This window comes from Portunus trituberculatus, chromosome 20, assembly GCF_017591435.1.
Source record: "Portunus trituberculatus isolate SZX2019 chromosome 20, ASM1759143v1, whole genome shotgun sequence".
Taxonomy (NCBI): domain Eukaryota; kingdom Metazoa; phylum Arthropoda; class Malacostraca; order Decapoda; family Portunidae; genus Portunus; species Portunus trituberculatus.
The window spans coordinates 9309499-9324730 of NC_059274.1; the positions used below are offsets into that span (position 1 = coordinate 9309499).

Sequence of the window (15232 nt, forward strand, 5' to 3'; positions counted from 1 at the left end):
GTACCACATTTCCACAAGACTTTCCATTTTATCCATTGCAGAGTCACGAGTTCAGGTGCTAGCTTGCAAAGGAAGATACAGTCTCACCAACCTTCTTAAAAGAGTCTGCTGACTTGAAAATAGTAGAAACAGTAGATGGAATCATGCCATGGTGGCGAGCAATGCTATTAGTTTTCTCACCTCTCTCGTGTCTGTGAATAGATAATATCCAGCTTCACTCCGAGAGTAATAGACTTCCTGGTCTTCTTAGCAATGCTAGGCAACATTGCAGGGCTGGTTGCAGGGTGTTTTAGTGGGATGTTGAGCAAGGGAAGACGAGCTGCTGCTGAACACTGTTATTGTTTTTAACTAAGAGCAGGGAATGATAGGGGAGTGAGTGGTGCGCGTTTTGTCCACGAGAGGTGCTGTTGTATTCAAAAGCTTGTCAGCTTGCGTGATACAGTGGGGCTTTCAAACTTGGAAAAAATTACTTGGATAATATTTCGTTAAAGCGAGTTTGGTGTTCGGTATACGAGCAGATGGTAGTAAAAAGAAACGTTCATTGTAGCGAAATTTTGTTGTGTGAATAGGGGGTTGCATGTATTTCTGTAAAAATATTTCATGTTTCCCTTGTATTGTTCTTCCACACATAATGTTTCTCCATTCAATATCAGCAAAAAATTTCCTTAATTTTTCAAAATCTGGTTTTGCATAATTTAATCTCTTTTTTTGTAGTCATCTCTGTATCTTATCCCATCCTCCTCCTGTATTTCCAGCTCTAATGTCACATGATCACTTTTTTCCATGGGACTAAGGTAATGTACTGGAAGGGGGCTCTGGCTTCTTTGTGATTACTAGGTCAAGCATTGATAGTTCTTCTTCCCCCCTGTACCTTGTTGACTCCTCCACCCACTGGTCCATTGTATTTACCATAGTCAGCTGTAACACATCCTCACTCCATTGTCCACCATTATCCATTACTTCCATCTCTCTCCAGTTCATTTTTTTACAGTTCCACATGGGGAACTGAGGAACACAAAGATATGCAAGGAGAGATGATTAAGTGCTTAGATAATATGATAAAACGTGATGGAAGGATACTTCTAGTTGAAGACTTTAACTGTAAAAAAAATAGGTCTTAGGTGGTACATATGAAACTATGATTTTTTCTTTTTTCAATTCCTATGTTTTGATTGTTACTCCCATTACTTCCACCTTGCCCTCACCATATTGCACTTCCTCCACACATATATTATCACAAACCATTATTAGCACTCCTCCTTTCCCTTTACCCTTCCTGTCTCTTCTCCAGCTATTATATCCCTCCTCTTTAAAGTTAACATGGATCTCCACTCTTAGTTTTGTTTTAACGATGCACATTACATCTGGCTTTTCTCTTTCAAATAATCCTTAACCTCCAACACGCTGGATAACAACCCACTTATTACTATAAGTCACTCTTAATTTCTTGCCTCCTCCATGACCTCTTCCTTCCATAAGAACCACTTTTTTAGTCTCATATCTAGAACCCTCCAGTAGAATTTTTTTTTTTTCTCTATTTGTCTTTTTATCGTTTTTTTTTTTCCTTAGCTTCATTTCTTAGCCCTTTTTCTTTTTCCTTCTCCTCCAGGTTCATATATCTTTATGTTCAGTATCATCGGCCAGATTCCCTTTCCTTATCATAACTTCCTCCACTACCACCTGTGATCTCATTCTCATTTTCATTGGTCTCCTACCCCCTTCACTAAATCTTCCCAACCTAATCACTTCCTCCACTTCCTGGTCCAGCTCCTGTTTGCTGTCCTGGACCTGTTTGATAACAGTTTACGCCAATTCTCTCTTCATGCTCTATCATGAACTTTTGGATTTTTTTTTTTTTTTTTTTTTCATCACAAAAATTAAGATACATTTCCTCTTATCCACTGTATCTCTCACTAGATCTTCTTTTTTCTTAATCCTTTAGGTACTGGGACACATTTTTACCATAAGTTTTGTGTAAGATTAGACCATTTCATTAACATTAGGAAGGGTCTATGGAGGTCAGAAGATTAATGGCCACAGTCTTCACTATTTTAATCTCTACATAAGTTTTTGAAGGTGTATAAAATGACCAAATAGTACACAGAATGAATATGGAAACAAGTCCTGGTACTTAAGGTGTTAATTACTTGTATAACAGCATCTTTTGTTTTTTCTTGAATTTATCTCTTTACTACCTCTGAAAATTTAACTTTTTCTCTTTCTGTTCTTTTTTCTATGTATTTTGTAGTTCCTTCAGCTTCTTTTTCACCCAATCCACCTTACACCGTGTCCTCAATCCCATCCTGTACTTTTCTCTATAAGCTCCTTATGGAGTTTTCATAGCCATGACATGTAGCCTTTAATATATCATTTTGTTTCTTTATCTAATATATCTCCTCCTTTAATCCGTGATTCATTACACTGACCTTCTCACATTCAACTAATCTCAATCTCAGCTCTGTGTTTTTCATTGTCAGTCTGTCCTGCTTGTCCATTAAACTCGACATCTCTTCCTTCATGTACCTTAACTCTCTTTCCACATTTATCAGCCTCTTTATATTGCCTCTTTCATCTAAATCCAGAAAATTACTTCTCCATATCATCCTCAGTCAATCTCCTTAGTCCTACAAGTGTTTCAATAAATCACTAATTGTCACCACCAGGCGTACGTTTTGATGTCATATTCTGGCCACTTCTAGTTACATTTCTCTCTCCATTATTCCGTCTATACGGTATCCAAATCTTATTTAATATGGAGACAGGAGAACCCTATGGCCCCCTACCCCCCCTGCACATACATCTAGCTCAGACTCCAATGCCTGGTGAAGCACTTTCCCTTGGAGCTGCTCAGCAAAGTCTTATCGGTGTGGCTGCTCGGCAACATGTGTATGTATTTATCTAATTGTATTTACCTAGTTGTAGTTTTACTTCGTCAAATCACCTTCTGCCACATGGAGATTCCTACATGAGATAAGCCATCCATGCACCGGCCAGTCAGAACAACAGAAATATTTATGTTTTAAATGGAAAGACTTCACCTATCAGTTCACGTGCCTACCTAATGGTATTTCCGAGGGGCCAAGAATTTTCAGCAAATTGATGAAGCCAGTTTTTGCTGCATTGAGAGAAAAAGGCCATGTAATTACTAGTTTTATTGATGATTCTTTAATTTGTAATAAGTCTAGGACAGGCCGTCTGGCTTGTGTCGATGATACCATTGAATTACTTCATAAACTAGGTTTTTGCATTAACATGGACAAGTCCGTGCTGGAGCCCACTCAGACCATTGAATACTTGGATAATATTATTGATACTAATAATATGACTGTTTCATTGCCACAATGCAGGATTCAGAAAATCACGCAAGCCTGTGAGACACTTAGAAATAAATGTACAGATATAATCACGGTAGTAGCCAGAGTTATTGGTCTACTGGTTGCTGCCATTCCAGTAGTGGAGCTTGGCAAGCTACATTACAGGAATTTGGAAGCTGAAAAAAATTGCAGCTTTGAAAATCAAACAAGGGAACTTTGATAGTTACATGAGAATTACAGAGGGTATGAAATCTGACCTTCAATGGTGGATTCATAACATTTCTAGACAAAATAGAAAAATTTTTAGAACAGGCACGGACGTTGACGTCTATACGGACGCTTCAAGCACAGGTTGGGGGCGGCCATGTTCTCCATCAGTCTGTCGCAGGTAGTTGGTCAGCTAAAGAAAGGTTGATGCACTTTGATGCATTGGAGCTTAAGGACATTCTATTAGTTTTGCAAGTCTTTGCTCCAGTTCTCAAAGGAAAACACATTAAGGTCTTTTGTGATAATACTACTGCAATGACTTATGTTAATCAAATAGGTGGCATAAAATCTAGTATTTGTAATGTGATAGCCACCAATATCTGGGATTGGTGCATCACATATGATGCTTGGATAACATGTTCTCACATCCCAGGAAAGACGAACATGTTGGCGGATTCGGCGTCTCGGTTAGTTAAGGACAGACATGAATGGAAACTCAATGTTAATATTTTCAAACAGTTATGCATTATTTTTGGTACTCCGGTGATTGACTAGTTTGCATCAAGGCTCAGTAAACAACTACCTTGCTATTGCTCTTGGAACGCAGATCCAGGTGCAACATATTTGGATGCATTCATACATCTTTCCACCCTTTTCACTGATTGCTAGGTGTCTGCAGAAGTTAAGTGCAGAAGAGGCGAGAGTGTGGATGGTGGTCCCGCTGTAGTTATCACAACCATGGATGGGCACACTAGTCAGGATGCTGATAGATCACCCTCGCCTCATCATGCAAAAGAGAGAGGTACTAGTAAACCTCTCTTCAGGGGAGGAACATCTGATTATGAGGCACACTCAACTGATGGCGTGCCTTCTATCAGGCAGCACCTGCGAAGCAGAGGTATTTCTGAGAAAGGTATGGACATCATCCTGGACTCGTGGAAACCGGGGACGGGGAAACAATATAGACCACACCTTAAGAGATGGACACAGGTTTGTAATAGATAGGACGTTAGTCCATTTGATCCCACTGTCTCAAACATCATAAATTTTCTATCTGAAACTTTCAACAGGTATGTGGGTTATGAGTTGGTCAACACTGCAAGAAGTGCCCTCTCGTCACTAGGGATTGTCGTGAATGGATACAGAGCGGGTAATTATCCATTAGTCATCAGGTTCATGAAGGGCATATTTAACCTAAGACCACCATCAACTAGATACACGGAAATGTGGGATGTTCAGCCAGTTCTGACAATGTTAACATCTATGTATCCTTTGTACATTTTGACACTTAAGGATTTATCATTGAAATTGGTTATGCTAATGGCATTGACTCAAGCAGCTAGAGTAAAAACTTTGCACCTGTTGTGTACACAGGGTATGCACATAGATAAAGATTTCATTTAAGTTTATTTAAGGGGAAACATTAAGCAGTGTAGGCCTACATTTAATATACGGACTGATAAATTTCAAGCATATTCTAGGGACTCATGTTTATGTGTTTGTGCAACATTGAAACATTATTTGGAAAGGACTGAGGGACTCAGACAGGAGTTTTCCCAGTTCAACGATACATTACTCATCAGTTACATTAAACCACACAAGCCGGTTACTAAAGATTCCGTATCCCGATGGATTAAAACAATACTTTATAGGTCAGGAGTGGATACATCAAGATTTACTGCGGGTAGTGTTAGACCTGCCGCAGTATCTAAAGCCAAGGCTATGTCAATACCCATCGCTTGTATTATGTCCAAAGCAGGATGGACACGAGAAAGTACTTTTGCAAAGTACTATGACAAACAAATTGTTAAAGAAGTAGACTCTTTTCAAGAAGCAGTGTTGGAGTAGGTTGGTTACTCTTTTGTGTTACAATTGTATTCTTATGTTTGAATATTGAAAAAAATGCTTAAAAATTACTTTTGCAAGTTTATTGGGACAAAGGTAGTGTGGCAGAAGTTGGAATTGCCATAGTGGTTTTGTTACTCTCTTAAAATACAGATGTATTTGAAATTTGGTATAGAGGTTCAATTGTAATGGGTAGTGAACTTCATGTGATAATGGATTTATGTATAATGAAATTTCCAATGCAGGATTGTGGTTTTTGATCCCATATCACAATGCTTTTGAGAGGCAGTTGTTTAGGCACGACACCCACATGGCTTTAAAGCCTCATGTAGGAATCTTTACGTGGCAGAAGGTGATTTGACAAAGTAAAATTATAAAGTATACGAGACTTACCGTAGGTCAGTTGAAGTATGCTTTGGATTTTAGGAGTCAAATCAACTCTGCCGTAGTGGAGATTTTTACATGCCCACAACTTCTCACCCTTGTTCACATGTTTTACAAGGATTACTTGTATTTATGATTAATAACATGTTAGCTGATATCATGTGGGTGTTCGTGGCTTTGAAGTCTCACTGGCCGGTGAGCAGATGGCTTATCTCATGAAAAAATCTCCACTACGACAGAGGTGATTTGACTCCTAAAATCCAAAGCAAACTTCAACTGAGCTACGGTAAGTCTCGTATACTTTATAATTTTACATGACTTGGGCTTTATGCTCGTGTGGCCCCATCTCCATATCTACACTTATCCAATTTTTCTTTAAAACTAAGCACACTTGTTGCTGACACCACTTCTTCACTCAAACTGTTCCATGTCTCAACACATCTTTCTGGAAAACTATATTTTTTAACATCTCTCAGACATCTTCCCATTCTCAGCTATTCACTATGCAATCTTGTGCTTCGAATCATATTCTACTCTCAGGATCAGTTTCTCACTATCCACTTGGTCCATTCCATTAATCAATTTATAAACTTGTATCAGATTCCCTCTCTCCTTTCTTTGTTCCAGGATTAATAGATCCACAGCCTTTAGTCTCTCCTCATATGTCATTCCTTCAAATTCTGGAACCATTCTTGTAGCCATTTTTTTGTAGTCTCTCCAACTTCTTCATGTGTTTCTTTTTTATGAAGGGTCCACACTACTCCTGCATATTCCAATCTGGGTCTTATTATAGTACTTATGAATTTCTTCATCATTTCTTTATGCATGTAGTGAAATGTTACTCCAATATTCCTTAGCAAATTATATATCTCTCTGAAAATTCTATCAATATGGCTTACAGATTGATTGTTTTATTCCATCGTCACTCCTAAGTCCTTTTCTTTTTTACTTTTTTCCAGTTCTACTCCATCTACCATCTTATAGATTCCTATGGGTCGTCTTTCACTCTTTCCCATTTCCATGACATGGCTTTTCTCCAGATTGAATTCCATTTCCCACATTTTACTCCATTTCCAGATCTTATTTAGGTCTTCCTGCAGTATTTCAAAATCCTCTTTTTGCTTTTTAACTCTGCACAATTTCGTATCATCTGCAAACAGATTTACGTAGCTGTTCATTCCTTCTGGCATGTCGTTAATATATATGAGGAAAAGTATTGGTGCCAATACTGATCCCTGCGGCACTGCGCTTTCTACTGCTCTCCACTTGGACTTCATATCTTTAAGTACCGTCCTTATTTCTCTCCCATTCAAATAATTTTCCATCCATCTCAATGTGCTTCCTTTTAAGCCACCCTTCTCCTCTGACTTCCACAGTAATCTTGCATGTGGCACTTTGTCAAACGCCTTTTTTAAATCCAAATAAATAGTCAACCCATCCCTCTCTCTTGTACTCTATCAACTATTCTAGAATAGAAACTCAATAAATCAGTTACACACAACTGCCTTTTTCTACAACCAAATTGGGTATTTGATATTAATTTGTTGTCTTGAAGGAACTCGATCCTTTGTTTCTTTATTATTCTTTCACACATCTTGCATATTACACTAGTTAGTGATACCGGTCTGTAATTTAAAGGTTCTTCCTTCCTTCTGCTCTTATATATGGGAACCACCTCAGCTCTTTTCCATTCTACTGGTACTGTTCCATTTTCTATTCAGCATTTTATGATGATGTATAAAGGATTTGCTAGTTCTTCCCTACATTCTTTCAGTATTCTGCCTGAGACTTCATCCGGTCCCATTGCCTTCTCTTCATCCAGTTCCTTCATTAACTCTTTTATTTCAAGCTTGGTTACTTTAATCTCTTTCATATAGACTGTCTCTATTACCCTGTGGCCTTTCAAATTTGGATTCCTTAGTAAAGACCTCCTGGAATTTACTATTTAATAGTTCTGCCATACTTTTTGGGTCTTCCACCATCCCGTTCTCTCCTTTTAACCTTTCTATTGTTTCTTTTGCCTAATTTTTCCATTTATGAATCTGTAGAACAATTTTGGTTGCTCCTTACATTTTTCAACAATGTCCTTTTCAAAGTTCTTTTCCTCTTCCTTCCTCACCTTAACATATTCATTTCTCGCTGCCTTGAAGTTTTCCTTATTTACTGGATTTTTTATTTCTCCTCCACCTTTTCCATGCTCCATCTCTTTTCTCCTTTGCCCTAGCATACCTTGCATTAAACCAATCTTTCTTTCCTTCTTCTTTAGTTCTATATTTCAGGACATATTCCCTGACTCCTGTTTTGTATATTTCCAAAAATAAGTTATACTTCTATTGCATCGTCACTGAGTTTTCCATCTCCTCTCAGTTTACGTTTTTAAACTAGTTCTTGAGATTCTCAATATCAGCCTTTTTGTAATTTAATCGGTCTCCTTTGAATGAATCGTCTCTATCTTCCTTTTCCTATTCTATATCCATTTCTAATATTACATGGTCGCTCTTTCCCAATTGGCACTTATATCTTATATCATCATTCATTTATATACCCTTGTAAAACCAGGTCCAATCTCGCCAGCTCGTCGTTTCCTCTGAATCTTCTGCATTTCTTTACTCTCTGGTCCATCATATTGTCTATCATTAGGTTCAGGAATCTTTCTCCCCAGGCTTCTTCCCCCATACCACTTTCATAATTTTCCCAGTCCACTTCTTTATAGTTGAAATCTCCTACTAATATAACTTTTCTCCTTTCCTTAATGATTCTCGTTAGACTCCTTATTGTGTCATCTATCATATGAGTCTTTATATTCTTGATTGGTCCATGAATTTGTTTTTGGGGGCACATATGTTACAATGATTGTTAACTCTTTTTTATTAATATGCATCTTAACATACAGTACTTCTGCTTTTCCTTCCCCATATTCCACTTGGTTTATCACCATCTCCTTCATTAACATTATCATGAATCCTCCTCCTCCTTTAACCCCTCTGTCTCTCCTCCATACATTATACCTATAATCCAAGTCTATTTTGATTGCCTCATTTAGTTTTGTTTCTTAATTCTTTGTCTCTTAATTCTAATTTACTTGATAAAACCCCGTCTATGTTCGTATACATAATTTTTGGTCTCTTGCCTTTATCATTTTTAGTTAAACTTGTTCCACTTTTTTTCTCTTCCTTCTCGTTTATATACCATTTCCTTATCCTGTCTCCTAGAATTCTCCAAAAAAATGCCTTGTTTTCCTCTTCTGACCTTTCATTATTTTTTTCCCTTACTGCTGCTGCCAGTTTATTGTATCTCTTCCTTTCTTCCTCATTTCTATTTTTCTTTATATAGATATCCTTGCAGCCTTCTGTTTCTCTAAGTTTTGTTGTTCTATATAATATTTCTTCTGTTGTTGCTTGTGATTTTAGTAGTATTTTAATTGGTCTCGATTTTCCTTCTTGATATGGTCCCATTTTGTTTATTTCTTCTACTTCCTCTTCTAAGTTCTGCCTATCTTCGTCGTTTAGATTCTTCAGAAGGTCCTAGACTGATTTCATTTCATCTTTTTCTTTTTTGTCTATATTTTATATTTTTTTCTTTTATTCCAAATACGACTACACTCTTCTTTTTTTCTGCAATTTCTCTAACTATATTTTCGTTTGTCTTGAGGACTCCTATCATTTTGTTTGTCATATTTTTCTAATTTTTCTTTAAGTTGTTCTTGAATCACCCCCTGAAAATCAGCCTTATCTTTCTTATCTTGGACTCTTCATGATTGTACTTCTTTTTTAATCACGTTCTGTACTCTTTCCTCTTCCTTGTTTACTAGATCTTTCAACTTCTCTTTTTCTTTCTCGGCTTTACTGAGTGCATCTTCCATCTGCTTCTTGTAGTTAGCTACTTCCTTTTTCAGTTCTTCGTTTTCCATTCTTAGCCTAGCTTCGTTTTCTTCCATTTTTTTATCCTTTCTCTCAGTTTTATAAACTCTTTTTCCTGTTCTTCATTCTCTTTCATTTCCATATTCTCCTTTATCAATTTATCTAGTTTACATTCAATATTCAACACTCTCATAAGTAGTGATGTATTCGCCGCATCAAAACCTTCAAATGCGCCGTCTCCCTCACCAACATAGCTTTCATTTTTTCCCTAATCTCATGTCTGCATTTGGATGGAATCTCTTCTTTACTCATGATTGCTTAATAATTGATTTCATGAAAAAAATGAGTCCACACTACCTGTCCAGGCCACTGTAAATACTATACAACAGGTACATAGTGAAGATCACCTGATTGTCGGAACGGCACCAGTGCGTCCTTCCTCGACCGCGTCTCGTGTGTGTGTGTATTTACCTAGTTGTAGTTTTACAGGGCCTGGGCTTTATGCTCGTGTGGCCCAGTCTCCATATCTACACTTATCCAATTTTTCTTTAAAACTATATACACTCTTTGCTGACACCACTTCCTCACTCAAACTGTTCCAAGTCTCAAAACATCTTTGCGGGAAACTAAATTTTTTAACATCTCTCAGACATCTTCCCTTCCTCAGTTTCTTACTATGCAATCTTGTGCTTCTAATGTCATATTCTTCTCTCAGGATTAGTTTCTCATTATCCACTTCATCCATTCCGTTAATCAATTTATAAACTTGTATCAGATCCCCTCTCTCTCTTCTCTGTGGTAGGGTTAGTAGATCCATAGCTTTTAGTCTCTCCTCATATGTCATCCCTTTAAATTCTGGAACCATTCTTGTAGCCATTTTTTGTAGTCTCTCCAATTTTTTTATGTGTTTCTTTTTACAGGGGGGTCCACACAACTCCTGCATATTCCAATCTAGGTCTTATTTTAGTACTTATCAATTTCTTCATCATTTCTTTGTCCATGTAGTGAAATGCTAATCCAATATTTTTTAGCAAATTATACGTGTCTGAAAATTCTATCAATATGGCTTACCGGTTGACTGTTTTCTTCCATTGTCACTCCCAAGTCCTTTTCCTTTTTTACTTTTTCTAGTTCTACTCCATCTCCCATCTTATAATTCCCACTGGTCGTCTTTCACTTTTTCCCCATTTCCATGACATGGGTTTTGTCCACATTGAATTCCATCTCCCATTTTTTACTCCATTTCCAGATCTTATTAAGTCTTCCTGTAGTATTTCACAATCCTCTTTTTGTTTAATGACTCTGCACAGTTTAGCATCGTCCACAAACAGATTTATGTAGCTGTTCACTCCCTCTGGCATGTCATTTATATATACGAGAAAAAGTATTGGCGCCAATACTGACCCCTGTGGCACTCCGCTGTCTACTGCTCTCCACTTGGACTTCATATCTTTAACTATCGTCCTTATTTCTCTCCCCCTTAAGTAATTCTTCATCCATCTCAATGTGCTTCCTTTTAAGCCACCCTTCTCCTCTAACTTCCATAGTAATCTTTCATGTGGCACTTTATCAAAAGCCTTTTTTAGATCTAAATAAATACAGTCAACCCATCCTCTCTCTCTTGTACTTTATCAACTATTCTAGAGTAGAAACTCAATAAATTTGTTACACATGACCGACCTTTTCTAAAACCAAATTGGCTATTTGATAATATTTTGTTGTCTTCAAGAAACTCAATCCATTGCTTCTTTATTACTTTTTCACAGATCTTGCATATTACACTAGTTAGTGATACCGGTCTGTAATTTAAAGGTTCTTCCTTCCTTCCGCTCTTATATATGGGAACCACCTCAGCTCTTTTCCACTCCACTGGCACTGTTCCATTTTCAATTGAGCATTTTATGATGTTGTATATTGGACTTGCTAGTTCTTGCCTACATTCTTTCAATATTCTGCCTGAGACTTCATCCAGTCCCATTGCCTTTTCCTCATCTAGTTCTGTCATCAACTTTTTTATTTCAAGCTTGGTTACTTTAATCTGTTTCATATAGACAGTCTCTCTATTACCCTGTGGTCTTTCAAATTTGGATTCCTTAGTAAAGACCTCATGAAATTTACTATTTAACCGTTCTGCTATCCTTTTTGGGTCTTCCACCATTCCGTTTTCTCCTTTTAACCTTTCTATTGTTTCTTTTTGTCTTATTTTTCCATTTATGAATCTGTAGAACAATTTTGGTTGTTCCTTACATTTTTCGACAATGTCCTTTTCATAGTTCCTTTCTTCTTCCTTTCTCACCTTAGCATATTCATTTCTTGCTGTTTTGAAGTTTTCCTTATTTTCTGGATTTCTGTTTCTTCTCCACCTTTTCCATGCTCCATCTCATTTCTCCTTTGCCCTAGTACATCATGCATTAAACCAATCTTTCTTTCCTTCTTCTTTAGGTCTATATTTCGGGACATATTCCCTGACCCCAGTTTTGTATATTTCCAAAAATAAATTATATTTCTCTTGAACCGTTAATGTGTGTGATCTTGTCTTGATTAATGGTTTCCAGACTTTAGTTTGGTACAAGTATACTGTACAAATAAACTACATAACATGCCTAACATTCCTATACACAAACAGAAATAAAATGGGCAGCCTTGTGATTTCTTAACTTACACAATGGTAAGCCTATTCCTTACCTCTGACATGGCATCACATGCTGCCATCTCCAGCTGCTTTCGTCGTGCAGCCTCACCCTTAGTCTTGTGGAGGACGTTAAGAGGTAGTTGCTCTTCATTGTTGTAGCCCAGATAGCGTACGGTGCAACGGCCAGTGTGGGGATTGATGGCAATAATAGTAGCTTCGTACCATTCATTATCCTCTGTGTAACATGCTCGGCAGTAATTCCCAATCTGCCACTGTCAACAAAACATCTTTATTGATCATCCACTCCTCACTTCATTTAGTCACCAGTACCACTGCAGTTGATCACCACCTATTTCAGTCAATCATATATTAAATAACTCAAGCAATGCTTCTATCTTATCCTGATTATTACATACTTTCAATTTTACCACATATTTTGATGTACAAAACATTTAATAGATATTTTCAGTAATTTTTTTAAAGAAAAATCATCAACAAAGCCTACATGCGTTAAATTTTCACTCATAAGAATGTAAGAACATAAGAAAAGAGGGAAGCTACAAGAGGCCACCAGGCCTACACATGGTAGTCCCTGTGTGTTTAAAGCTACCTAATTCCATCTATCATCCCCATCCATGAACTTATCTAATCTTCTTTTAAAGCTCCCTATTGACTCAGCCCTGATTACATGCCCACCGAGTCTGTTCCACTCATCAACCATTCTGTTGAAAAACCAGTTTCTTCCCATTTCTTTCCTAAACCTGAATTTTTCAAATTTAAACCCATTATTTCTAGTTCTGTCCCCGCTACTAATCCTAAGAACTTCGTTTATGTCCCCTTTGTTAAAACCCTTATATGTATCACTTAAATACTTCTATCAGGTCTCCCCTTAACCTATGTCTCTCTAAAGAATGCAGATTGAGTTTTTTCAGTCTCGCTGCATAGGGAATATCCCTCATCCCCAGTATCTTTGCATAGGAAATATCCCTCATCCCCAGTATCTTTTTAGTCATCCTTCTTTGCACTGACTCCAACTGAGCTATATCCTTCCTATAATGTGGGGACCAGAATTGTACTGCATAGTCAAGATGTGGCCTCACCAGTGCTAAGTATAATTTTAGTATTACTTCAGGACTTCTGCTTTTAACACTTCTAAAAATTAATCCCAATACTCTATTCACCTTATTCCTGGCCTCAATACATTGCTTCCTTGTACTGAGATCGGAGCTAACTATGACTCCTAAATCTTTCTCATACTTGGAACTTCCTAGTGCCTCGTTATTCATCGTGTACCTATTGCTTGGATTATCTCTACCTACGCTTAGTACCCTGCACTTGTTAATATTGAACTGCATTTGCCATCTATCTGTCCATTCTTTCATCTATCCAAGTCTGCCTGCAAGGCCATGGCATCCAAATTGGAGCTAATCAATCTACCTATCTTTGAGTCGTCGGCAAATTTACTAACGTCACTGTTAATTCCACTATCTAAGTCATTAATACAGTATATAAAAAATAATAATGGTCCTAAAATTGAGCCCTGTGGCACCCCACTAACTACTTTCCTCCACTTGGAATTAGATCCATTAATTACTAACCTCTGTCGCCTGTCGTCTAACCTCAACTTATATTCACTGTTAGCCTTCCTTGTTAACCTCTTCATTGTTTTTACTAACTCATTGGCCTTAAAGCCTCGTCTCCTGCCTTTAGCCTCTTATATATATTCCTCTTTTGCCCTATGCATCACTTTAATCTGTCTGTCATCCAATTACGATCGTTGTTTTGTGATTTTATTGTTTTGTATGGAATGTTAGCTATCTGATCTTCATGTATTTTATTTAGAAAGTCGGTATAAATTTCACCAACCCTCAGCTGACCGAGATACCTTTCACGTACTAATCCAGCTCCTACCACCACCTCACTCTCTCTCTCTCTCTCTCTCTCTCTCTCTCTCTCTCTCTCTCTCTCTCTCTCTCTCTCTCTCTCTCTACCCCCGCTCTGAATTTGCACCTCACCGCCCTTCTCTGATCCTGCCTTCCTTCTATCCTTACCTAACAATCTCTGTCTTCCCCTTGCCAGACGACTCCTTGTAAGAACCCCTCAAAAATAGCCTCCCTGAAATCAGGTACGTACTTTCTTATTGTTCTTTTTTCCAAAAGTTTCATGCCATTTCAATGTATACCCTATTTCTTTGTGATCACTGTTACCTAGCTGGCCACCACCACCACCTACGTAACTGTTTCCTCCCTGTTTGTGAGAATTAAATCTAGAACATTATTTCCCCGTGTGGGTTCTAAAATGACTTGCTTTAAAAAATGATCCCGAATGACCCCCAAGAAATTCTTCTGCTTCCCTGTTATCTACCATCAAGCTCCAATCAACATTCCTATAGTTAAAATCCCCTACCACACATACCTTACTGTAACTGGCTGCTCTATTTATTTCCTCCCATAGGGAAGAGTTTATTTGGTCTGAAGCATTTGGTGGCCTGTACACTAAACCCATTACTACTGATTGAGACCAATCTTTAATATCTACCCATAGAGACTCTGTTTTGCTATCTGTCTTAATTCTGTTGTTTACACAACATTGCAGTGTGTCCTTGACATACAAGGTCATTCCTCCCCCTCTTCTGTTTTCCCTAACCTTATGAAAAAGTGTATAACCATCAATTTTCACATCCTGATCAAATACCTCCCCTGACATATCTAACCAGGTTTTTGTTAATGCAATTATATCAAAATTTTCATCACAAGCTGCTCCTTTCAGCAAATCTATCTTATTCAAAATACTCCTATAGTTCGTGTAATACACATCTAAACTATTCTTCGCATTTACTAAGCTGGGTACTTTTCTAGATTTGACTATTCTCTCATCCCTATGGATCATCGAAGTCCCTTCCCTCTCCTGACTATTGGAAAAAGCGCCAGAGTGCATTTAACTTGCCTTCAAGTGTTCCAGCCAAAACACGAACACCTTGGCATGATAAA

General features: G+C 37.7%; 1 protein-coding gene across 9 annotated transcripts in view; it reads right to left on the reverse strand.

Moving 5' to 3' along the window:
* Nucleotides 1-15232, reverse strand: part of LOC123506795 (survival motor neuron protein-like) — a 105680-nt gene that overhangs the window by 52563 nt on the left and 37885 nt on the right. For 8 of the 9 annotated variants that reach the window (XM_045259141.1, XM_045259138.1, XM_045259139.1 and 5 more), the window contains one exon: nt 12296-12514. The exons of the other annotated variant lie outside the window; for it this stretch is intronic. In XM_045259141.1, coding sequence (XP_045115076.1) covers nt 12296-12514 — 219 coding nt within the window. The remainder of the gene's footprint in view (nt 1-12295; nt 12515-15232) is intronic. 9 annotated transcript variants of the gene reach the window in all.